This window comes from Protomyctophum bolini, assembly GCF_963924005.1.
Source record: "Protomyctophum bolini genome assembly, chromosome: 1".
Classification (NCBI taxonomy): domain Eukaryota; kingdom Metazoa; phylum Chordata; class Actinopteri; order Myctophiformes; family Myctophidae; genus Protomyctophum; species Protomyctophum bolini.
This window is the reverse complement of record NC_137862.1, coordinates 44,907,294-44,931,013: the sequence shown is the minus strand read 5'-3', so window position 1 is coordinate 44,931,013 and position 23,720 is coordinate 44,907,294. Positions and strand designations below refer to the sequence as shown.

Below are 23,720 nucleotides of genomic sequence, written 5' to 3'. Positions count from 1 at the left end.
GTGTGTGGGTGTGTTTCAAGTATATTATACGTGGTCTTGGTAGACTTGGTTTTGTGCTGCGTCAGGTCGCGCCCGTTCGCGGCCCTCGCTCAACGCGAGCATGGTTCCTTCCTCGGGTTGAGTACAGAGTGACGTAGAGGGTGCGCTGTGACTGGCCAGTCGCTGTGATTGACAGCCTACACCTAACCCTAACCTTAACCTCAACCTCAGTAAAACTATACCTAATCCTAACCCTAACCTTAACCTCAGTAAAACTATACCTAAACCGTACCCTAACCCTAACCTTAACCTCAGTAAAACTATACCTAAACCTAACCTCAGTAAACTATACCTAAACCTAACCTCAGTAAAACTAAACGCAGTGGCTGGGGGCGTTTCCAAGAACCCGGAAGAACGACAGAATCCGCGGAAGATCCCCTCCTCGCTCGCGTAACTTCTCGTCTTTGCATTGTATGTAATCGCGCCGCTCTAACCATGTCTGAACGCACCTTTAGTGTGAATGCGTGTTAGCCAGTTGCCACAGAAGAACACCTCTTGTTGAGTTTGACAAGGTGTGTGTGTGTGTCTGTGTGTGTGTGTACTGTACGTCTTTTGAGTTAGAGCTTAGTTGTAAATAATGCTATTTCCAAAGGTGAGTGATGAAACGATAAAGGTGAGAGACTGAATGGGACCCTAATCTGATATGGTGGATTAACAGCCTTCTAAGTCTGTATCAGTGGCTTCATTCAGGCGCTCTGTGACTGGAGACAGAATGTCCCCTCATTACCAGGAACAAAGACAGCACTGTCCTCCAAACACAAATATCAGCACTTACAGTAGTCTGATGTGTTTTAAAGGTCACAGGCCATAGCTAGGGTTTTTTTTTATATTTAGTCGACTAAAACTAGACTGAGACTAAATGGCGTGTTATTCAAAAGTCGAAGTCTAAGACTAAATATTTTCTGGCAGAATTAACATTGCATTAAGACTAAGACTAAAAGACTAAAATGTTGATATTTACTCGACTAAGACTACTTGCAACTCCTTGCAACAAAACAAACCACACCAATGCAACTATTGATTGATTGATTGAAATATGTATTAACAGTTTGCAGAATTACAGTACATTTCAAGCACAACTCAATACAAAGACTGTTAACTGTGAGTGGACGACCCAATAAAGCATTACACTTGTTTACAAGAGGGTCCACCTTGTTCAATTCATCAAAACATTTGGAGACGTACAAATAGATACTTCTATATAGCCAAAGAACAGAACAGGAATTCATCATAAAGGAGGTAAAAAGTGAAAGGAAACATACAGTGAGGGGGAAAAGGGGTGGGGGGGGGGATTTCCGATTTAACAGGGGCCAGTTTCGAATTGCAGCCGTCCGTAGGTGCCCTTTGAGAGCGGTTTTGAAGGAGTCAAGGGATTCGCATGTCTTAATGACTGTTGGTAGGGCCTTCCACATTTTGGTGGCATAGGAGCGAAAATAATTGTTTGTGCCGAATCTGGGTTGCAACTGCCATTGGGGAATAATGGTTCCAAGTAGTTACATGTTGCAAGGAGTAAACTATTTCAGAAGACTAATAGTGTGTTATTCAGAAGACTGAGACTAAATCAAAATTTGTTGAAAAAGTGAACACAGAAGTATAGGAAAAGAGAAGGGAACCCGCACACTCATCCGCTCCAAAAGGTATATTTATTGACGACGTTTCTCGAAACATCGTCAATAAATATGCCTTTTGGAGCATATGAGGGTTCCCTCTTTTCCTATGTCACTTTTTGAACCCAGCACCTCCACGAAGTTATTTTACTATAGTTTCTGTACACATAGAAGTATACAAATGAATACGTGCATTTTCTGTACGTACTATAGTCTGATTTACCGTATACTTGGTGCAAGTTCGTTACGACACATTGTGAGTTTGCAGATCTATTTTCTGTGTGCAAAACAGATAGGTGCCAGTGTTGTTTTTGGCAGCACATTTTGATTTTAGTTTTAGTCATAGTCCCTTGAATAGTTTTCCATCAGGTTTAGTCACATTTTAGTCACCTGGAATGTTTTAGTGTTAGTCTAGTTTCAGTCGACCAAATATCACAAGATTTTACAGTTGATTTAGTCAACTTAACTTGGTAAAACGAGCGCTCCTTTCCTGAGCTATCTTAGAAATAAAAAACTTGCCTATGGGACACAGGGAGAACATGTGAGGGTACCCTACCCTAGGGGACACGGGGAGAACATGTGAACTCCACACAGAAAGGCCCCTGAGCATTTTTATTCGGTCTATCAGTCAATATCTCCTGTCTTTGTGTGTGCAGGGTCCTCTGTCTGTCTTCTCAGCCAAGCAGCGCTGGACTGCTCCTCGTACCGTCCTACTCCGTCCACAGGATCGAGACCTGGGCTTTACGCTGAGGGGAGAACCACCTGTTCAGGTGGTGTCACTGGACCCCCTCTGTCCTGCCGCTGTAAGACACACACACACACACACACACACACACACACACACACACACACACACACACACAAATTTGAAGCACCCATCTTCTTTTGCCATGGTTCAAGTGTTTTGCCCTCAGTAAAAATAGCTTTGTTTTGAAGAGTGGGTCCAGAGTGCACCACAGTGTTTGTTTAACTAAACACAGTACATTCTGCCCAGACTTTGACAGTGACATTTGGGCCAATCATCGCACAGAGAGTGAAAGAGAAGAGAGAGTCTTGCTCAGAAACAGCTGGTCTGTCAATATTTACAGTACACTGCATGGCACACATTAGTGGCCCAAGTCTTACCAATTAAAAACTGCATTACATTTGCACACAAACTACTGTACAAAGAAGTGTATGAGTTTATTATGCAGTTTTATTATACAGTTTATTTTCAACTATCTTTAGAAACACTACATCTACACAGTGTAGATATAGTGTTTCTAAACATATAGTACACAGGTCTCAACCCTGAATAGGGAGTTGGTGACGCTAGGGAGTTAAGGCGTTAGGGACTTCGGGACACTAGGGTTCAATGTGGTATTGAACAAAATGTGTCAATGTATCCATACTTTAAACAACCCTACACCCTAAAGGCAGCCTACAGACGGGCATTACCAGCTACAGATAAAATACACACATTCATTGAATGTGTGTGACGCTTTGTGATCCAGACTGAACAGGCAGGTGTTCTCCATATCCAGACTGATGAACAGGCAGGTGTTCTCCATATGCAGACTGATGAACAGGCAGGTGTTCTCCATATCCAGACTGAACAGGCAGGGTGTTCTCCATATCCAGACTGAACAGGCAGGGTGTTCTCCCTGGGTATCTAAACTGAACAGGCAGGGTGTTCTGGAGCATTATTCAGCGACACCTTGGCAGGAGGCATGGCCAAAAAACTAGCACATTATAGTTCACATACACGATACTTAGCTAAAACTTCCATTCGCAGGTATAAGACACTTTGACACTAAGCTTAAGCTAGTATTGTTTGTTTACATTCTTTTCCTCTGTGTTGCCAGGCCAACGGGCTGAAAGAAGGCGACTACATAGTTTCCGTGGGCGACACAGACTGTAAGTGGATGGCTGTCGGAGAGGTGACGGCTCTGTTGAAGGACGTGGACGAGGAGGAAGGAGTCAACATCCGTGTCGTCAGCATGATGGAAAGCTACCCTAACATGGTAAGACGGTTTACACTTCAGGCGTTTTAGCAGACTCAGTCTTATCCAGAGCAATGTTAAGTGAACCGTAGTCAACAAATAACCGGGCTAAATGGAGTGCAAAGACAACTATTTGGTGCATTTGAATGCAATCACAGTGATGCCACGGTCGGAGTTTTGGAAGGAAAGGGTGATGAGTGATACCTTGACTTTGTAGGCAGATGGGACGCAGCCTGTGGTTATGGATGTGTTGTTGATGGTGGCAATGAATGGGAGTGGATGGCATGCAATAGTCTGGAACATCGAGGAGGGGTAGTACATGATGGGTCGTCAGTCTGATGGAGGACACCATGTTCCAGGACCTTGTCTGGGGATTGGAGATAAGGCTTGATATATTGATGTTAGCATTAGGTGAGTTAAACAATGACTTAGTGGGATGATGGGGAGAAAGAGTTTCTGATATCATCAATCTTCTCATCAAAGTAGGTGACAAAACTTAAGAAGAGAGGGATGGGGTAGTGGTGGAGCGGTGTTAAGGAGGGACTCGGAGCTACAGAAGACCTTCCATGGGTTAGAGGCAAAGATAATGAGAGAGAGAGAGAGAGAGAGAGAGAGCATTTAGATGTGTGGATAATGAGAGAGAGAGAGAGAGAGAGAGAGAGAGAGAGAGCATTTAGATGTGTGGATAATGAGAGAGAGAAAGAGCATTTAGAAAGCAGGATTGAATTAAAGTGGGAAAGGTCATCTGATTGTTGCGCCACTTCCTTTCAGCTGCCCAAAGACATGTTCGCTCAGCTATGAGGGTTTCAGATAACCGAGGAGAACTGGGGGCAACGACGATCAGAGACGGATGAAATGGTGGAGAGGAAGGAGCAGGTTGTAGAGTGAGTTGAGAGGGAGGGGGAGGGGGAAAAGAGACGATAAAGAGCTGATAGTGAAGAGTGTTAGACAGGTTCTGCCAACGGGGGAAAGATTGAGGCTGGCTAGGTTTAGGTGGGAGAGTAGAGAGGGAGCAGGTGGTGCTCAGATAGGAAGGAGACTAACGGAGGGGTTGGAGGGTTTAACCCATTTTGACCTGAGATCAGATTCTAAAAATGTCTGTTTGAAAATGACAGTTTTCTGAAAAAGCTATGTTTCTAAGTCAATCGTTCTTCGATTTTTCAAAAATAGCAGACCTACAAGCTCGTAGATCTTCTATTTTTCAATAGCTAAAGCATTGCATAATGCTAACACGAAAGGGGTTCCCGCCCAAAATGGGTGAGACTGCATGAAATTAAAATGTGAAAGTTGAGAAAGATTAGGAAGGAAGGACATTTCACTTGGGAGATCTACCCTCTCAACAACTTTACAAATCAGATTCATCTTTTGTTTTGCTTTATTTTATTTTGTATGATGGTCATAGTTTAGTTTTACATAATGACCTATTGTTTAGTGTTTCTGTCCACTCCTGCACTATGAATGCTTTTGGTGGGACATGTGATAAAACTTAAACATCACTTTTTTCTCAGATCCTTCTGTTTGTTATATCGTAGCACTTCTTGTGGTTAGGACATGATCATGGCTGACTCAAGGGAAAGTCTTTCCTGCTTGTGTCAGCGAGTGACAACAGTGTCGGGTAGATTGGTCTGGTTTTGGGTAACCATGCACTACGTTTCCGCCTATCCGGTGTCTTGTTAAGTGCTTGTGTTTCTCTATTGCCTTAGTAAATAAGCCTGAGTGATTTCCCATGAGAAGTTGCCCGCTGGTTCCAAGCCACTCTGTAGAGCCCATTCCCAGCATCACATCATATTGTTCATTCTTTTAAAGTCAGCCTACTTCCATTTCTTTCTTATTTAATTTTACTCGGATACAGCATACAGGTACAGGTCAGTGTTTTAGTTTTGTTCATGTTGATTGCCTTTTCTTTTTTTTGTGCTGTTGTAACAGCCTATTCTGGCCTTTTCTTTCCACCACATTAAAAAATATGAAACCACTCTTCAGTGATCAATGTCCCGGTTCTGTGTTACCTACTCACTCAGAAAGTAGAGATTTCCCGGAGGTTCTGACATCACAACACTTCATATTTGGACACAGAACTCCATATGGGGGAAAAGGGACAGATACAGAAATCTCCATATATGGGCATAAAAGAGACACAGACAGATGGGTGTGTAACGGGTGCTCTGACACGGGTATTGCATAGCCGGGTGGGGTCGGGGCATGGATCTCCAACTTCCATCGTTACCGACTCTGTGCTCTACAGCCGGGCACCGGTCTAGTGACTCTGTGCTCTACAGCCAGGCAGCGGTCTAGTGACTCTGTGCTCTACAGCCAGGCACCGGTCTAGTGACTCTGTGCTCTACAGCCGGGCACCGGTCTAGTGACTCTGTGCTCTACAGCCAGGCAGCGGTCTAGTGACTCTGTGCTCTACAGCCGGGCAGCGGTCTAGTGACTCTGTGCTCTACAGCCAGGCACCGGTCTAGTGACTCTGTGCTCTACAGCCAGGCAGCGGTCTAGTGACTCTGTGCTCTACAGCCAGGCAGCGGTCTAGTGACTCTGTGCTCTACAGCCAGGCACCGGTCTAGTGACTCTGTGCTCTACAGCCAGGCAGCGGTCTAGTGACTCTGTGCTCTACAGCCGGGCAGCGGTCTAGTGACTCTGTGCTCTACAGCCAGGCACCGGTCTAGTGACTCTGTGCTCTACAGCCAGGCACCGGTCTAGTGACTCTGTGCTCTACAGCCGGGCACCGGTCTAGTGACTCTGTGCTCTACAGCCGGGCACCGGTCTAGTGACTCTGTGCTCTACAGCCGGGCACCGGTCTAGTGACTCTGTGCTCTACAGCCAGGCAGCGGTCTAGTGACTCTGTGCTCTACAGCCAGGCACCGGTCTAGTGACTCTGTGCTCTACAGCCAGGCAGCGGTCTAGTGACTCTGTGCTCTACAGCCAGGCACCGGTCTAGTGACTATGTGCTCTACAGCCAGGCACCGGTCTAGTGACTCTGTGCTCTACAGCCAGGCACCGGTCTAGTGACTCTGTGCTCTACAGCCAGGCACCGGTCTAGTGACTCTGTGCTCTACAGCCAGGCACCGGTCTAGTGACTCTGTGCTCTACAGCCGGGCAGCGGTCTAGTTGGTCAAATGTGCTGTTAATTCCCACAAAAAATACTTCTCAGTACTTCATTACATCCCCTCTGCACCTCCCCAGTGACTCGTTACTTAACCATCCTTCTAAACCTCTCCGTTTCTCCCCAACCCAGCCTACCAAGAGTGCTACGTTCTGCGGGAACCTTCCCAAGACCTACTCCATGATTTGCTTGGCCATCGACGAAGACGACAACGGCTCCACCGTGTCCCGTAAAGTGACCAAGAAGCCTTCGTTTCTGAGCTGGGGCTTAAAGAACAAGCTGAAGAGTGCCAGCACGCTGAGCCTGCCCACGACCAGCCATGGCGCTGCAGGGATGCTACCCTGGAACAAACCCTGCCCTACGTTCCCTAGTCACAGCACCTACAACGACAGCAGTCTCTACTGAATGAAGGGGCGGTGGGGGTGAAACTGATGTCATATATTGTATATTTCCTTTTGAGTACTGAAGGAACAGACATGGCTGTACAGAAAGTTCCAACGCTGGTTTCGGCTTGACTCTGTTGTCAAAATAAGGACATTTCTCCCATAAGTCTGAACTGTATAATTGTACCACCAGAACAATACAGTACAGTGAGAAGGTACTCCAAGTCCGCTTCAATATAGTAAAGGATTTAAATGATCTTTGTGAATATTGACCAGGCTTATGGTTGTGGCTTCAACAGCCTTTACCAGATGTTTAAGTGGGATGAAGTACCCTGTTTTTGGGGGAGGGGTTAGAGACCATCGTTTGAATCTGAGAGTTTGTGAGAGAAACATAATGAAATGCAATGCGCTGTAAGCTGCTCTATATATTATATATCGTTATTTTTGTTTGTTTTTTTGACACCCTTCATGTGGTTTTGAAGGAAGTTGTTGATGGCGTTTGTGAACTTGAGTTGGGACACATCATGGAGAAACAATGGTTTTGTACTTGGTAAGCGTACTGTCCCACAGATTGTCCTGTAAGCCAGTGTGTCCCAGTCAACAACCAAGTGTCGATGAGCAGGACATTAAGACCCTAGTACCACCTGCTCACTGAGAACTATGGACGCTTACTCCACTGGGATCTGTCCAGTACAACTACAGCTAGCCACTGGGAGCTGTGGAACTAACTGCCATTGGCCAAGATTACATGTGGGAGCTGCGGTGGTGTTCTTTCACAAATCCATCCCTTTCTTTCCAGCCTGCCGCTAGACTAGAGGATTAATGTGGGGTTCAGAAGCCCCTTGTCCACTGCAGGCTCCCTCCCTCAAAGACGATCCCAAGAAACCAGTTTAAACCTTTAAAGGGTACGAGTTGTGAGTATGTTTTTGATTTCATAAGTTTGGCCATAAATGCTACTAAAGCCTGTGCTCTTTCACCTCTGTACCCAGCGTGCAGGCCATGACAGTCTGTCTGTGTTCATAAAGTATGTCATGTCTACAGAAAGGATTCACATCATCCCAGGACAGTAACAGCCAATCAATGCACATTATATTAAAGTTGGATCATGTTTGTTGCTGTGGTCTCTGTATACCTGGGTTAAACAGACCGACACCCTGCTATGTTGGTCTTTATCTCTTTATCTACAAAGTAGATTATTTATACATGTTTGATAATCAAATTATTTATGTGATGAAGGAAAATGGACAAAAGTTTTTTTAAGAAAAAATGCAAAAGCATATACTTGTTAGTCTGTGGAAAAAGGTGAATTTGTGATGTATGTTGGTGTTTAGACTGTCCTTGTATTTGTCTTTATAATGATTTTACATTGTTGTTCTCTAGTGTTCCTAAGTCTGTTTCTGAAACGGTATAGTGCTAACAGTTTTTGTGTAAAAATCCAGTTTTACAGTGTAAACGTCATGTGTTCTTAGCCTAGTTAGTACACGTATTTATCCCATTACCCATTAAGAAAATAATGCGTTTTTCTCTAGAGTTTAAAATATTGGTTAAATGTTGTTTACTTCACATGGTTCCTAGGTGCCATTTAATCTTAAAATGTGTTTTATAATGAAGAATACATTTTATAATGAAGGATAATTTGAGGGCACTACTACTCATGGGTTTTATGGTAATATGCTGTGATAAAGTATTAAGTGAAATCTCTCTCTCACACACACAGGCAGACTGTCGCGCACGTCCCCTGCTGCGCACAGCTTCAAAACCGGGTTTTTAGACAGCTGGTGGATGGAAAAGAAGCTCCACCTCTGCGCCCGACTGACGCGACGGACAGCTTCACGGACGCGCTCTCCTCCGCGTCAGTCGGGCGCGGAGGTGGAGCTTCTTTTCCATCCACCAGCTGTCTAAAAACCCGGTTTTGAAGCTGTGCGCAGCAGGGGACGTGCGCGACAGTCTGCCTATGCCCACACACAGGCTTCGTACACACATAAAGAACAACTGTGCTGTGCTCTGCCTGTGTTTCATGGCCGCCCCAATGCTTTTCCAATGGAAGTCATGTGGTTTGACCAAACACTTGTGTTTGATTGACCCCCCCTCCCCCCATCACACACAACTGTTTGGTCAAACCACGTGACTTCCATTGGAAAATCATTGGCCATCACGGACAGCACGGAGCATGTTCGTCTGACATGTCTGTACGAAGCCTCGCTCCTCTCTCCCAAACACAAATGATGTATTTACTGTCTCATTGTTATGATTATTTGCTTGTGGTTTGACATGTTGATCCTGAATGCTGTAGTCATGTCTGCACAGGAGCTAATGTTTGTGTTAATGATTTAACACAATCCCTGCTTCCCCCTCGGTTCTTACTGCTGTGGAGACGGAAGCTTTACTGATGCTAATTGTTTCCATTGTGTTGTAAAAACTTGTATGTACAGTATAATCTTTTAAATCTCAATAAAAGTGGGGATAAAAGTCAAACGTGCCTACCGTATGTTCTTGTTTACTTTAGGGGATTATATCCATTCATTATAAGGAATATCAAATGAAAAGTTGATTGCCTTATTTTCTCCATTATTTTTAAGATGTGCCTTGGGGAACCACAGGAATGTGTCTTAACAAAGCAGCACAAATCTGTTCAATGAGTTAAATGAACACATGCAGGGTTTAACTGTTTAGTACACAGTCAGGATCTGTTTGACGAGAGAATATGACTATAATCAGCAACCATTATGTCTGAAACCTGGAGCGGAGGGCAGAGAAACGTTACTGTCCATGCATGTGGAAATATTTGTGTTTTTGCTGCCTTTGAGAATATGAGCGAGAGTCTGGTTGAAGGTCTGTGGAGTCTAATGGATTTTAGATGTATGTGGTCTCACTGGGATTACACGCTCAGCCAACAGTGATGTCACACTATAGCGTGTGTGTGTGTGTGTGTGTGTGTGTGTGTGTGTGTGTGTGTGTGTGTTTGGGGGAGGGGGGGGGGTCGAGGATAGAGTGAGTCAGCAAAAAAGAAAGTATTCCATTATAAAATTAAGTCCCAAATACAAGGTTTCATAGAGCTTGATGAGACTGCTGCAATCTAAGAATCTCTGTGTGTGTGTGTGTGTGTGTGTGTGTGTGTGTGTGTGTGTGTGTGTGTGTGTGTGTGTGTGTGTGTGTGTGTGTGTGCGTGTGCGTGCGTGTAATGTGTATACAGTTACTTGTGAGGGCCAAATGTCTAAACAATAGTAGTAGAAGTCCATAAATGTACATTGTTGTCAGGACATTTTCCCCCCTGGTCATTGGAAAAGAAACTGGTTGTTTTAAAAGGATGACAACTGACTGATGATGACTTGTATAGTCTATACAAGTCATCATCAGTCAGTTGTCTATACAGTATAGACCGCGGGGTATATTAATATGCTCAAGTTAAAATGCTATCTAAAAAATCTATCAATGTAGCCCTGGTCCAGGGATTACAGTGAGACTCCTGTAAACCCTGGACCAGGGCTAGTGCAAATGATGTATAATGTAGCCTTATACTGCCCCCCTGTGGGTTAAATTCAGAAAGGCAAGCAGCAACAGGATTACAGTAATCTAGCAAACACTTGATGAAAATGAATAGCCTACTATAATTATAGGCCAGATGTTCTGACAAAGTTTCTTTTTGTTTAATGTTTTTTGCTGTCCTACTCATAGCTATATTGTTATATGATTTTGAAAATGTATTTATTTATTATTTTATTGTAGCTTTCTCCTTTATTTAATATTTGTTATAGAGGGACAGACAGTAGTCTGACATGGGGTGGGGGTGGCATGCAGTATAGGCACACTGCCAGACCTGGACGTGCCTGGAGCGCTGAGACACGGCCCTGCAGGCCATTGGAAATGTATTTAATAACAACCCTGATTTAGTTTTGCCTGCAAGTAGGGAAGAGAAACTAAATAATCTTCATATAATTCACTTTTGCAAGTTTCACCAGAGCCCTGCTAGTCAGCATTACCAGCTTCCACCAGGACTAGGCTTTTTTTTTTTTTTGTAGTTTGGTTTTTGTAGTTCAAAGCTGGCCCAGTCAAAGAGATTCTATATACAGTTCAGTGGCCATCTTGGTTTTTGTAGTTCAAAGCTATGAACTATGAAGCAGGAGTTAAACTATTCATCTTGTGTCTGTGAGGTCAGATGTAGAGTTGCTGGGCCCCGGCTCCATATACAGTATACAGATCTAGGTGATGATCCAGTCTTCGCCATGTATGGCTATCCAGGGTTTGATGAGGTCAGTGTCTTGATCTTCATATATATGGAGAGTGGAGACGGCCATATATGGAGCGTGTCACAGGGCGTGATGGACAGACAGGTTTTCATAGTAAACCGAGGGGCATTATCTGGTAGCACATGGTGGGCGTCATCAGGTGACAGGGGCAGGGTATTATGGGTCTGTAGCACATGGCCATCTGGTGGTAGTTGTTCATCCTCAGAAAGTGCTTATTCTTGTTGTACGGCAGCAGGAGGACCGCTGGTGACACCACCACCACCACCGGGCTACACGTCACCTCTATCGGGCTGGATGTGGCCTCGTACAGCAGCCAGTCAACAGCCAGGGGGGCTGGGGGGGCACTAGGGGGCAGCCGGTCAGCTAGGGGGAATGGGGGAAATCCAGGGGGCAGCCGGTCAGCTAGGGGGAATGGGGGAAATCCAGGGGGCAGCCGGTCAGCCAGGGGGAATGGGGGAAATCCAGGGGGCAGCCGGTCAGCCAGGGGGAATGGGGGAAATCCAGGGGGCAGCCGGTCAGCTAGGGGGAATGGGGGAAATCCAGGGGGCAGCCGGTCAGCTAGGGGGAATGGGGGAAATCCAGGGGGCAGCCGGTCAGCTAGGGGGAATGGGGGAAATCCAAGGGGCAGCCGGTCAGCTAGGGGGAATGGGGGAAATCCAGGGGGCAGCCGGTCAGCTAGGGGGAATGGGGGAAATCCGGGGGGCAGCCGGTCAGCTAGGGGGAATGGGGGAAATCCAGGGGTCAGCCGGTCAGCCAGGGGGACAGGGGGGCATCTGGCGGTCAGCCGGTCAGCTAGGGGGACAGGGGGACGTCTGGGGGTCAGCCGGTCAGCTAGGGGGACAGGGGGGCATCTGGGGGTCAGCCGGTCAGCCAGGGGGACAGGGGGGCATCTGGGGGTCAGCCGGTCAGCCAGGGGGACTGCCGGTGACGATACCACCGGGCTAGTCGTGACCTCGTACAGGATGCCGACAGAGCCGTCCTCCTCGCCAAAGCGATAGCTGACCTCGCGTGGGTCCACCCACAGCGTCAGCTCCACGGGCAACAGACGTGACAGCTGTTCAACGGCGAGTCCACTTCGGTTGGCCGCCCGGGTCAGGAGAGGGTCGATGGGTGCCACCTTACTGATGCGTATGCACCGGTAGGCGGAGCCCTTCCGCGGCCTGTCGGGGTACCAGTGGCATTCGTAGTGGGCGCTCATCGACTCCTGGAGAGAATACCGGAACACCTGGACCTGATGTTGGTCAAGACATGTCATCGTCTCCAGAAGTGCCGTCACGAAGGACGCTGCCGCGGTCACTTCATGGAGCATCTCGGTTCTGGAACTGTCCTTGGTTGTTATGGAGAAGGTGTGTCAACTGGCAAGCTTTAATAAAAAGTGGCTGTGCCATCCGCAGCATCTTTTATATCGTTCGCCACGTCACAATTACATCCCACCTCTCACTGTGATCGATTGGCTGATGTCATGTTTTATGTCAGAGCACGGTCAGCCAGATGTCAGTGACATCATGTACACAATGGTCGCCATGATGTCACAATTAGATCCCACCTCGCACTGTCTGTGATTGACTGATGTCATGTTTTTTAAAACACGAAAAACGTTCCGGATACAATGGTAAGTCAACCAGTAAGACGCCGGCACAGTTGAGAAGCAGATAGTTAAACTATTAAGCTGGTGTCAGGCTCCATACTGTATATGCAGATCCATGTCAAGTCAAACCATATGGCTATCCAGGGTTTGATGAGGTCAGTGTTGTGATCTTCATATATGGAGATCCAGGTGACGCTATAGTCAGCTCCACAAATGGAGATCTCCATATATGGGCATTCCCAGACGACGCCCTAACCCTAATACAATCACTGTTATGGAGCGTGATGTCACTAGGAGTCTCACGACATTCCCATGACGACATCAGGGATCTCCATATATGGGCATAACAGGGATTGTAAGGCACGGGCGTATGGCAACCAAAAATAAATGTACAAACAGTAATACCCCCCCTGAGTATTCTCAGGGGGGGGCATCATACTGATCTCATGCTCCCTTCTATGCATGGAGTCCTAGGGGACACGGGGAGAACATGCAAACTCCACACCGAAAGGCCCTTTCGCCAACCCCGCCTCGGGTATGGGCACTGATGACACTGAGAGAACACGCCCCCAGTGCCCACAGCCTCCCCAGTGTGAAACTGTGAATCGAACCCAGGAACTTCTAGCTGTGAGGCGCCAGCACCACCGTGAGCCCTACATAGCCTACCTTTGAATGAAAGAGCTTGCTGATTGACTCAACTCAATACCCAGAGTATTGCATAATAATGCTGATGTGGCAGAAATGACTGCACAGAACTGCAAGAACAATGGAATTTATTGCGAACGCAGTGAGCACTTACTATGAGACCTAGCAGATCATGTCTGTCTGTGTGTGTCTGTCTGTCTGTCTGTCTGTCTGTCCCGCTATCCAAATATGGAGTGTGTTGCATCAGCAATCACTCAGCTCCATATATGGGCACAAAAGGGGCCAGGTCCACTCAGCTCCATATATGGGCACAAAAGGGACACCATATAAGGAGTCCCCAAAGCAGCTATACGTCCAAAACCCAAATATGTACGAGCTGCGTTCGCTTCCCGCGTTTGCGCGTCTTACTCGTATAGTGCCTTCATAGTCTGTCCAACGCTTCAAATGGACTAGCGACAGCAGAGGAAACCATGCATTCATTGGCAATGAAGCAAGACAGACACCAACACTGTAGTGTGCTGTACTGTACGTACTACGTAAGCCATTTGCTGCAGTGCTGTGTGTGCACTGGGGGGGGGTTACCATTGTGGTCTGCAGCAAGGCTCAAACTGATGGAGAAAGCCAGCAGTCACTGGCTTGGGTCGGTACTAGATAAGAGTTCAACTGGCCTCAAATTAAGGCCCAGCCTTAAAAGTCGGGTACGGTTTGAATTTGAGAACTCGGACTTGAGAGTAAAAGTGAAACACCAGCTTCCTAATAGACAACAGATTTATCTTTATTAAAAATAATATATATTTTTTTCCTCATGGAGCTTGAGGCCCTGCAGCCCTACCGATTAGCACACATTTTAGGCATGGCCTGAAAACGTCGGGTCGGACAGAAGTTGAGAACTCTAGTACTAGAGAATGATGCAAAAACTCTTGCTCACACCAAGGACATTTTAGCCCCTTCTGTACAGTAGTCTTTTACCACAACTTTAGCATCTATTTTGGGCATGGCAAAATGTTCGACCTACAAGTACCATAGCCACATGTGCACTGCCAAGTAGCACACTACTTGCAAACATGCACCCTACAATATTTGTACCATTATTCCAGAAACATGGTTTATTGCGATTTCAGTGAGCACTTACTATGAGACCTAGCAGATCATGTCTGTCTGTGTGTCTGTCTGTCTGTCACGCTTTTGTGCCCATGTATGGAGCTGAGTGATTTGTGTCACCATGACTCAGCCATAACCATATAAGGAGTCCCAAAAGCAGCTACAGTATACGTCCAAAACCCAAATATGTACGAGCTGCGTTCGCTTCCCGCATTTGCGCGTCTTACTGGTATGTAGCCTATTACGCAACCGTCAACCCTAATTTCAAAATGCCCACTTGTGAAATTGTTCACAACTGATGCTATACTCTTCGCTAAGCCTATAATCTCCCATATCATGCATTATGCCAAGACTAGAATCATTATCTTCGTGGTTGTCGCTCTTTGCTGGCCGTTTCAATCCCATCAATTTCAATACCAATGCCACACACAATACCACACACAATACCAATGGGTTCCAAAACATCTTAATCATTGGACCTGAAAATATGTCAAATTTCACTCCTTTAAATGTATGTGATAACTATAAGTTAGTCAAGCACTGACTGACCACCAAGAGAATGGAGTTCACATTTTCTTTATACATGTTTTGTATATTCTCAAAATAAATCTAAACTAGTTCAGAAATAGATATCCCATTACAAACAAAACTGGACGCTTATTCAACAAACACATTTTAATGAAGACCAACTTGACATCTTCATGAATGTGAATCAAAGCTCAAACAAACTTGGAACAATTCCTGTGAAAGAAGAAAATGCAGCCATTGGTTAAAACTTGTTGGCCCATTGATGCACTACACTTTCATTTTGAAATTATAAGCAACTTCTGTTCAATTTGTCAGAGTTGAACTGACTGCATGACGATGTCAGTATCCAACATCAATTAAGAAAGGGTGTTTGTTTTATGCATAATGCCAAGCATTGTGGGATACACTGAGAGACAGCCCAGCCTGCCAGGTAGACACTGAGAGACAGCCCAGCCTGCCAGGTAGGGAACAACGCAGTTCAGATTTTTGAGATATTTGTTGCTCCAACTAAAAAACATAAAATACACCCAGATGGAATAAGTACAGGAACATCTCATTGAATATTTCTGGGTGCAAATAATATAGTCTAAAACAGTGGTTCCCAAGGTGGTGTCCGGGGACCCCCCGGGGTACCTGAGGGAGTTCCAGGGGGTCCCCAGCTAAATGATAGTTCTGGAACCAAATGGACCAAACGGGTCCATTTGTACACTCTCAGAGTTACATTGATTTTACAATATAAATGTGGGGCTCCCAGAGATAGAAATGCCATTAAATGGGGGGTCCGTAGACTAATGCATGTCAAACTGGGGGTCCTTGAAATTAAATGGGTTGAGAAATCACTGCTAGGGCCTTAAAAAAACCCTCTTATGGGGGTCCCTGGCATACATTTTCAAATGGGGGTCCGTGGGGCCAATTAGTGTCAATTTGGGAGTCCTTTGACATGAAAAAGTTTGGGAACCACTGGTCTAAAAAACTGCAAATAATCTAGTCTAAAAAGCCTAAGATTCTCACCAGGATGGGACATGCTCTTCTTCAACTCCTTGTATACGTCTCCTGTCATAGTTGTGATCTCGTCTCGGAGTCTCTGCCGCCCGTCCAGGGTGAGCTGCCACAGGCAGGACTTCCTCTTGCCATCTTTGCTCTGCTGGTGGTGAGGAGTCTTACTGAAACTGCTGCTGAAACACAGGTTGTGACGGATGGTGTTCTTCCAGCCGTCAGGAGCCGTCTGAAAGAACGGGAAATGTTCTCTACATGGACAAAGATAAATAAATAAAATACCGTGAATGAGACAAGTTGATAGTAGAGATGCTCCGATAATCGGCCAGCGATCGTTGAGCGGCCATATCGACCAATATTCACTCTGATTTTACCTGGAGAAACTGATCTTTTACACCATTTAAGTGGTATATATACAGTACATGTCAGATAGAGTACAATATCATTTTTGTGACAGGCCTAAACATTCTCCCCTTCCTCCCCACACACAGGAAGAGTTTTGACTTATAATAATTGGGGAAATATTAAAATTTGACAAGATCAGTACCCATCGGCCGATCATGACAAAAACTTTCGCTGATCGGTCCCAGAAAACCTGATCGGAGCATCCCTAGTTTATAGTTTTTCCACTAGAGAAATTTGAATGCCATTTTATTCTCAACTGTAGATTATATTGCAAAGATTTTAATCTCCATGATAACCAACACATTTCTTTTGCCTGAAATGTCATATTCCTGTAATGACGGATACCGTCCTAAGCAGACAGTATAGGACGGTCATTATAATCTCCATATCTGAACATGAATTGGAAACCTACTATAAATGCGCCACGTCTCTGCGTGCGCGAGTGTGTGTGTGTGTGTGTGTGTGTGTGTGTGTGTGTGTGTGCGCGCGCGCTGTGTAAAACAATTGAACAAACCTGATGAAGTTGTAGATCTGCTGGACATTGAGACTTTTCACCAGGCTGCTGCTGAGCGCCATGGCAATCAGTACACAATAGTTGACAGGAGGCCGGTGCCAACCGCCCGGTTTTAGGGTCTTGCTGTCCTGCAAATACAGTGCAGAATAAAGTATGTATTCATAATCTCCACATAAACGTATAACTCTCACTGCATCGCAATACGACGCGTTGTGAGCTTGTAGATTTGTGCATGTTTAGCCATTTCGCCAAATGTCCATTATGAACTCAAGGAGTCACAGGGTTAAATATGAAAACTTTTAGATTAAAGTAAAGAAATGGCACACATGTAAAAGGTATGAATTAGTGGACGTTCTGGGCTACACCGTTACCTGCAGGACACGTTGGAGAGACCTCTTGGAGGGCAGACGGTCCTTTCTCCTGGTCTTGGCCGCTCTGACCTTATTAGTGCACACAGTTTGAACTGGCCGACCGCCTCCTACACCACTGAACTGTCAGCCAGGGTTGGAAAGGTTAGAAGAAGCAAACGTATCACGCATTGACACAAATACAGTCCTCTTCCCTCAACCGTTTCTGGCTTTTAAACATTATAATTTAGCCATTGAAAAATTGCAGATCTACGAGCTTGCTTGTTTATCACACAAACCTCATGCTGATATTCTTCCCCGGAGGAGGCATCATGCAGAGTTCCAGGCCGCCAGCAGGTGGTGTCACCGAGCGTAAGGCCATGACATTTCTTTTGGACAGTGTTGTCATCGTTCACAACAGACAGGGACTGATGGGCTTGGACTTCCACAGGAGGGGGAGGAGGACTCGGGGGTTTGCTGTATTTAATTGGGCAAACTATGTTGGGGTTCACCACCAACCACAGGTTTGTCTGCACAAGGGCTTCTGTGATGTGGCACAAATACATCTCATGTTAAATTGTAAACTCATTACATTTGTTTTTACATTCAACTTTTTTAACTTTCTCAGTGTATATGATGATTTCCTTTTTGTATTGACTTGTGCTTTTGTTTGAAATGTACTCCGTCTACACTGCAGCAAATAGTTACCTCAATCTACTTGTGGGACTCAGTGCAGAGCCATTTAGTATTTCAGTATATTTTCTATATAATTATCTAATGCATTTATTCGCTGCCCGGTGCCTTTAGTGGCTTTAGTTTTTATTGTTCATGGTGTGAATTAGCCACAACACTACTTTTTGGCAAATGTTGGTAAAGCAAGCTTTCTGAATTTGAGTAGTAGAGCAATATACTGTACTGCATGAAGTAAGACTTGTGCAAAAGTGTATCTGTAGAGTGAAGTATGATGGTCTCATCGTCACAGGTCTTCCCTCTCACCTGGCCCTTCGTCTTTTTTCCTGGATCTTCTGGCATAGTGCCACTGTGCCAGGTATTGGTCGTTCAGCTTGTCATCTGTCAGTGTTTATGGACAGGCATCAATCATGTCAGTCGTTTGGTTTATCCACACATGACAGCAATCAGATTTTAAATGGCTGGATTGCCATTGGCCAGTGGTGCGAACAGTCACACTGAATGCATCTAGCAAGTAGTTATTGGATAATGCCTTAAAGGACCACTCCAAAACCCATCTTAATATAATTGGTCTTATGTTCATGATAAAAATAGCAAAAAAGAAAAAACACTACTAGGCCTACAGTCTCATTATAGATTTAGGAGGGCTATGGGCCGTTCAGATACCAGTCTGTGTCCCTCTGGGCAGTTCAGAAACCAGTCTGTGTCTCATAGGGCTGTGGGCAGTTCAGAAACCAGTCCGTGTCTCATAGGAGGGCTGTGGGCAGTTCAGAAACCAGTCTGTGTCTCGTAGGATGGCTGTGACTGAATAGAAAACAACTGTGCGGCTGTGCCATTTTATCATGATCATTAGTGAGGACCAATTATATGAAGATAGGTTGAAAAGTGGTCCTTTAAAGCAGTTTCTAAAAAGTGTTTGTTTCATAAAAATCCACTGCAGACATATCATTTATTTTTTTTGCAGATTGAAAGAGGATCATTCAAGCTTGCCCTACACCTGCAAATTTGCAATGTTAGTGAGTTTAATGTTGTTTATTACAAGCAGATTGGAAATCATTGGATCAATGGGCTGAAACACTGAATTATTCTGTACATAATCCCAATTCCAAGCAAAAATGTCAAATTATTATGGGCAAAATCATGGTCACCCATCAAGCCATATTCCTTCATACCTTGGCAAAACTGATCAGTTGTAGTTGTTAGCTTCATTTCCTCATCCATGTCCCAGTCAGTCAGGCCGATGGAACCGTGCAGGTCCAAGAACTGACTGCAGTCTTCAAACTGTAAACTCATCCAATCTCTGTCAGTCATATTTTCACTGCTTTGTTTCCTTCTCAGAGCATTACTGTGAAGCATGGCGTAGCTATACACGTGAATGCACATGGCTGCCAAATGAGATCAGTTTTAATAGGCTGCAGGAGAGAGATTAATGCCAGCTGGAATCCATATGTCTTGATTAGACTTACATGAATCAATTAGAACAGGTGTGGGGGCTGGGGCTAGTACTATATTATTTATTTACTTCAACTCCTTCTGTGCTGGCCTCCCAACAAGGGTGCTTTGTCGCCACCTGCTGTTCCAGAGTGTAAATTAGGTAGGCTTTAACTTTTTACAGGGGCCTTTAAAGTGCTCTATTAGCGGTTTTGAAAGAGAGTTGTTTTTCCTCCTTTTCTTCTTCTTCTTAGTTTCCGGCAGGCTGTACAAGAGAAACCCAAGAGAAACCCTCCTCCTCTAACAGGTACAAGTTCACAAAATCAAATGTGAGGCTAAACATTTTGAGGCTCTTTGGATGTGTAGCTGTCCCAGTTATGGGTATGCTGTAATATTTTATTTTGCTTATTTTTCTGAAAATGCATATTGTATTTTTGTTTTGGGCAACAAACTGTATATTTTGGTATTTGTATGGTGTATGTATGGTGAGATAGTGCCATCTAGTGCGCTGCATTTGGGGTCTGTTCATGGGCAGGTTGAATTAGGCTCCCTATGACTGCAGCTGTAGTTATTATTTCTGTCATTATTTTGTTTACTGATAAATTAGTTTATTTTGTTAAGAGTCGAGTACCGGACGTTTGCGTTCACGTCATTTCCGGCCATCAGGCCTTATATGGTCATGTGAGTAAGTGTTCAGAGTTGTCACTTCCGTGAGAGGGAGGCTGTTTGTTTGTTTGAGAACAAGTCGCTTAAAAGGTTTGTTTAATTGTTTTGTGTCAACATTTTGAGTTCTCAGTCTACATTATAAGTTCCATATTATATTTGTTTATGAGTTTAATTTATCGATTTACCTTTGTTTCAGTTCGACAGTTTATTGATTGTTTTGGGCATTCCATGAACTTAATTCCCTTTACATCGCTATGCAGCCAGCAAGGTACATTCATTTGTCAAGCACATTTTCTATATCATCATGTTTGTATTGTATAGTTGGCGATTATTCTGATCATGTCTTTATTATTTTGTGTGTCACCAGTTTGACGTTGGTCTTTAAGTGAGGAAAGTGCTTAATAAACCACCAGTAAAGAAAGCAACCTGTCTCGTCTGTGACGGGAGTGACACTCCCTAAGCAGCTAATCACCTCATTTCAATCACCTGTTAGGTTTGGGCATGTTTGGGCAGAACAAACAGAGCAGAGGTGAACTGGTGAAGAGAGGAGCTCTTTCATGTCAGAGAAAACTACCGGTAAGCTATGATGACTGAAACTAAGACTAAATATACTGACAATTTCGTCAACAAATAAAAACTAAACTTAAAAAGGAAGGGACTATAGTGGACAAGAGATCCAGTAAGTAATTTAACATTCACTAGGAAAGACCAAGCATCAGGTTGGAGGTGGGTGAGTGGTTGGCATGGTTGGCAAGGGTGGAGTTGGCAGTGGCAGGTGGGTTGTCTTCTGCTTGGCCAAACCTCCCGAACCTCAGTTGTTCCAACTCCATCTTTGGTTGCATGCTGAAAATAGCAGATCTACAAGTTCACAACCCTCGCTGAGACGCGTTGTGGGCTTGTAGATCAGCTATTTTCAGCAAGTGAAAAAAACAGTCATTACGCATCAAGGCCCGCCAAAATACATTTTAGTCGACTAAATCACCTGTAGATTTAGTCGACTAAAATATTATATTTAGTCGACTAATAACTAGACATTTCAGGTGACTAAAATGTGACTGAAACTAAATAAACTATTCATGAGACTAAAACTAAAACTAATATTTGCTGCCAAAAACAACACTGGTTGACACGCATGTTCTCTTCTGGCGGTCCCTGGCACAAAACATCATTCAGATGGGGCTTTGCGGCCAAATACATAAACATTTGGGGGTCCTCGGTACAAAACATTTTGAGAAGTACTGATTTAGAAAGAATTTCATGGGATAAACGGATGCTATGATATCAACTAGGGATGGGTAAAAGTGGACCAAAATGTATTACTATAATTCAATTCTAAAATGTGGGCAGGGTTTGGATGACATAGCCTTTGCAATATATTTTCTTTTTATAAAAATAACAAAAAAGAATATATAGGCGATCTCTGTGTGCACAGTTCCACTCAGGAATACTGCCACTACAGAACGGTACATTGGAACAGAATTAGATCAAAGACTATAGCTACTGTGAGGTTGAGGATGAAATCCATTTTATACTGTACTGCCCTTTTTATCATGATTTAAGAAAAACACTCTTTGATCAAATACATGTAGGTCTGTCCCTGGACAGCTAGTGTTTTAGTTAAATATTTATTTGATAACCATACATTCGCAATTTCAAAATGTATCCATAAAGCAGAAGAAAACATACACAACTTATGCATAGTTGCACGTAGCCCCGCAAGCAGAACCCAAATGTAGTAAAGTTTCTGACACTTTGATTACTTTAAAGCGACAATCAAATTTCATAAAAGCTTTATGTAGGGTTCCGAGAGGGGCTAAGTTGCACGGTGATGGATCATACCAACTCCTATACTGAGATCTGAGTTATTTGTGTATTTGTGTGTGTATGTATGTACATACCGGTATGCACATATCTTTATGTATGTTGGTGAATACATCTAGCTATACCTTGTTGAAGTTAGCTGCAAATCGGCCTTCTGTCCATTATCTCTATACGTATATTCTCGCTCGCTCTCCACTTTAGTCTCTCTCGACAAAATTGACTACTTGAATGTAGAGTACTCTTGATTATGTTATGTATACATATTGTATGATATTTACTTTTGTTTAATATTTTGATGTCAGCGTGTTGGCACAGGAAATATTTTGTACTGTAAATTGTGTCTGAATAATCCCGTAAGGGTTGGGCTGCAAAAGGCAGTCAGACACGTAAATAAATAAAATCATTCATCATATGGTCTATATTATATCAGACCCTTCCCTAATATCAACCTGCTATCCTACTGTACTTTGTAGCATTTAATGGCACTCTAACGCTTGCCCTGTAGTTTGTCGACTAGGGTTCCTATACTATACTCCCCTCCCCCTTGGAAAAAAATAATACTTTCTTTCAGTCATGAGATTTAATTTTGCTTTATTCCAAGTATGTTGTGTTTTGCAACAGTGCAAAACTGCATATAATCTGATGCATTTTGGTGTTCTTTTAAAATGAGATCATGGGCATTGCACATGCACGAAGATGTCCTTCTCATGACTAATCCTTAATGTTAATTGCATGATGAATGCCAGCCCGGAGGGCTCTGGAAATGGCAGCAGCTTTGTAACCCCTTCCTGATGATAAGACAGTGGACAGTGTTGTTGGGAACAGATTGTTGGCTCCAGGTTGGGGTCTCAGGTTCAGGGATATTTGGATGGGGGGAGTGGGATTTAAAAACAATATACCGCTTTACAGTCAAGGTCAGGCCAAAGTCATCATTTCCCTCCTCCAGACCCTGACCTACTGCTTCCTTCTTGATTCAATATCGTTTAAATAAAGGACAAAATGACCATATCTTTTGGGGTGGAGGAGGCGAGGGGGAGGAGGTTGACTATAGGGGATGAAGTAAAATGTTAGGGACTGCAGGCTGATTTTGTTTGTTGATTCAAACGAGATAATTGCCATGGATGCGTAGCACTAGTCCACACTAGTCCACATAATCGGACACATAAATCCCATTTATTACCCAATATTCCGACCATAGAGCCCCATGCTCTAACCCTATCCCCTAACCCCTAACGTTAGGGCCTAACCCAATGGTTCCCAAACTGTGGTGCGTGCACCCCTTGTGGTGTGCGGGCACCTTCTAGGGAATGTGCGACATGAAAAGGCTAATGTCGGTGCTATGGTTTTATTTTAAATATATTAACATATGCCAATATATTGATCGTATATGCAGAATATAGCTATGCTGCGTATTTATGTCATATTCAGGTCCATGTATGTGCATACAGTATGTGGATAGGAAATATGTCTAGTCTATATAGCTTTATATGTAATTTATATTTCCATGTGGTGGGTGAGTCAGCTAGGTCTGGAGGTAACGGGGGGTGCATGGCCAAAAAGGTTTGGGAACCGCTGCCCTAACCCCTATCCCCTAAACCAGAGGTTCCCAACCACCGGTCCGCAGGAC

At 44.3% G+C, this 23,720-nt stretch overlaps 3 protein-coding genes across 4 annotated transcripts in view; 1 reads left to right on the top strand and 2 right to left on the bottom strand.

The window, feature by feature from the left end:
• Positions 1 to 9,583, top strand: part of rhpn2 (rhophilin, Rho GTPase binding protein 2) — a 48,794-nt gene extending 39,211 nt beyond the window's left edge. For both annotated transcript variants that reach the window (XM_080768560.1, XM_080768559.1), the window contains exons 13-15: positions 2,303 to 2,449; positions 3,491 to 3,649; positions 6,864 to 9,583. In XM_080768560.1, coding sequence (XP_080624686.1) covers positions 2,303 to 2,449; positions 3,491 to 3,649; positions 6,864 to 7,136 — 579 coding nt within the window. In that variant the 3' untranslated portion in view covers positions 7,137 to 9,583. The remainder of the gene's footprint in view (positions 1 to 2,302; positions 2,450 to 3,490; positions 3,650 to 6,863) is intronic.
• slc7a10a (solute carrier family 7 member 10a) overlaps positions 1 to 23,361 on the bottom strand; it is a 114,851-nt gene extending 91,490 nt beyond the window's left edge. Inside the window, exon 1 of the mRNA XM_080780545.1 lies at positions 23,357 to 23,361. The gene's annotated coding sequence lies outside the window, so the exon portion shown is untranslated. The remainder of the gene's footprint in view (positions 1 to 23,356) is intronic.
• Positions 13,406 to 19,468, bottom strand: foxr1 (forkhead box R1; the record flags this gene model as incomplete). Its single annotated transcript, XM_080770931.1, has 7 exons — positions 13,406 to 13,419; positions 16,235 to 16,470; positions 17,139 to 17,266; positions 17,510 to 17,629; positions 17,785 to 18,029; positions 18,482 to 18,556; positions 19,348 to 19,468. 7 exons carry the CDS (start codon positions 19,466 to 19,468, stop codon positions 13,406 to 13,408), a joined length of 939 nt encoding a protein of 312 aa, XP_080627057.1.
• Positions 23,362 to 23,720: the final 359 nt, after the last annotated feature.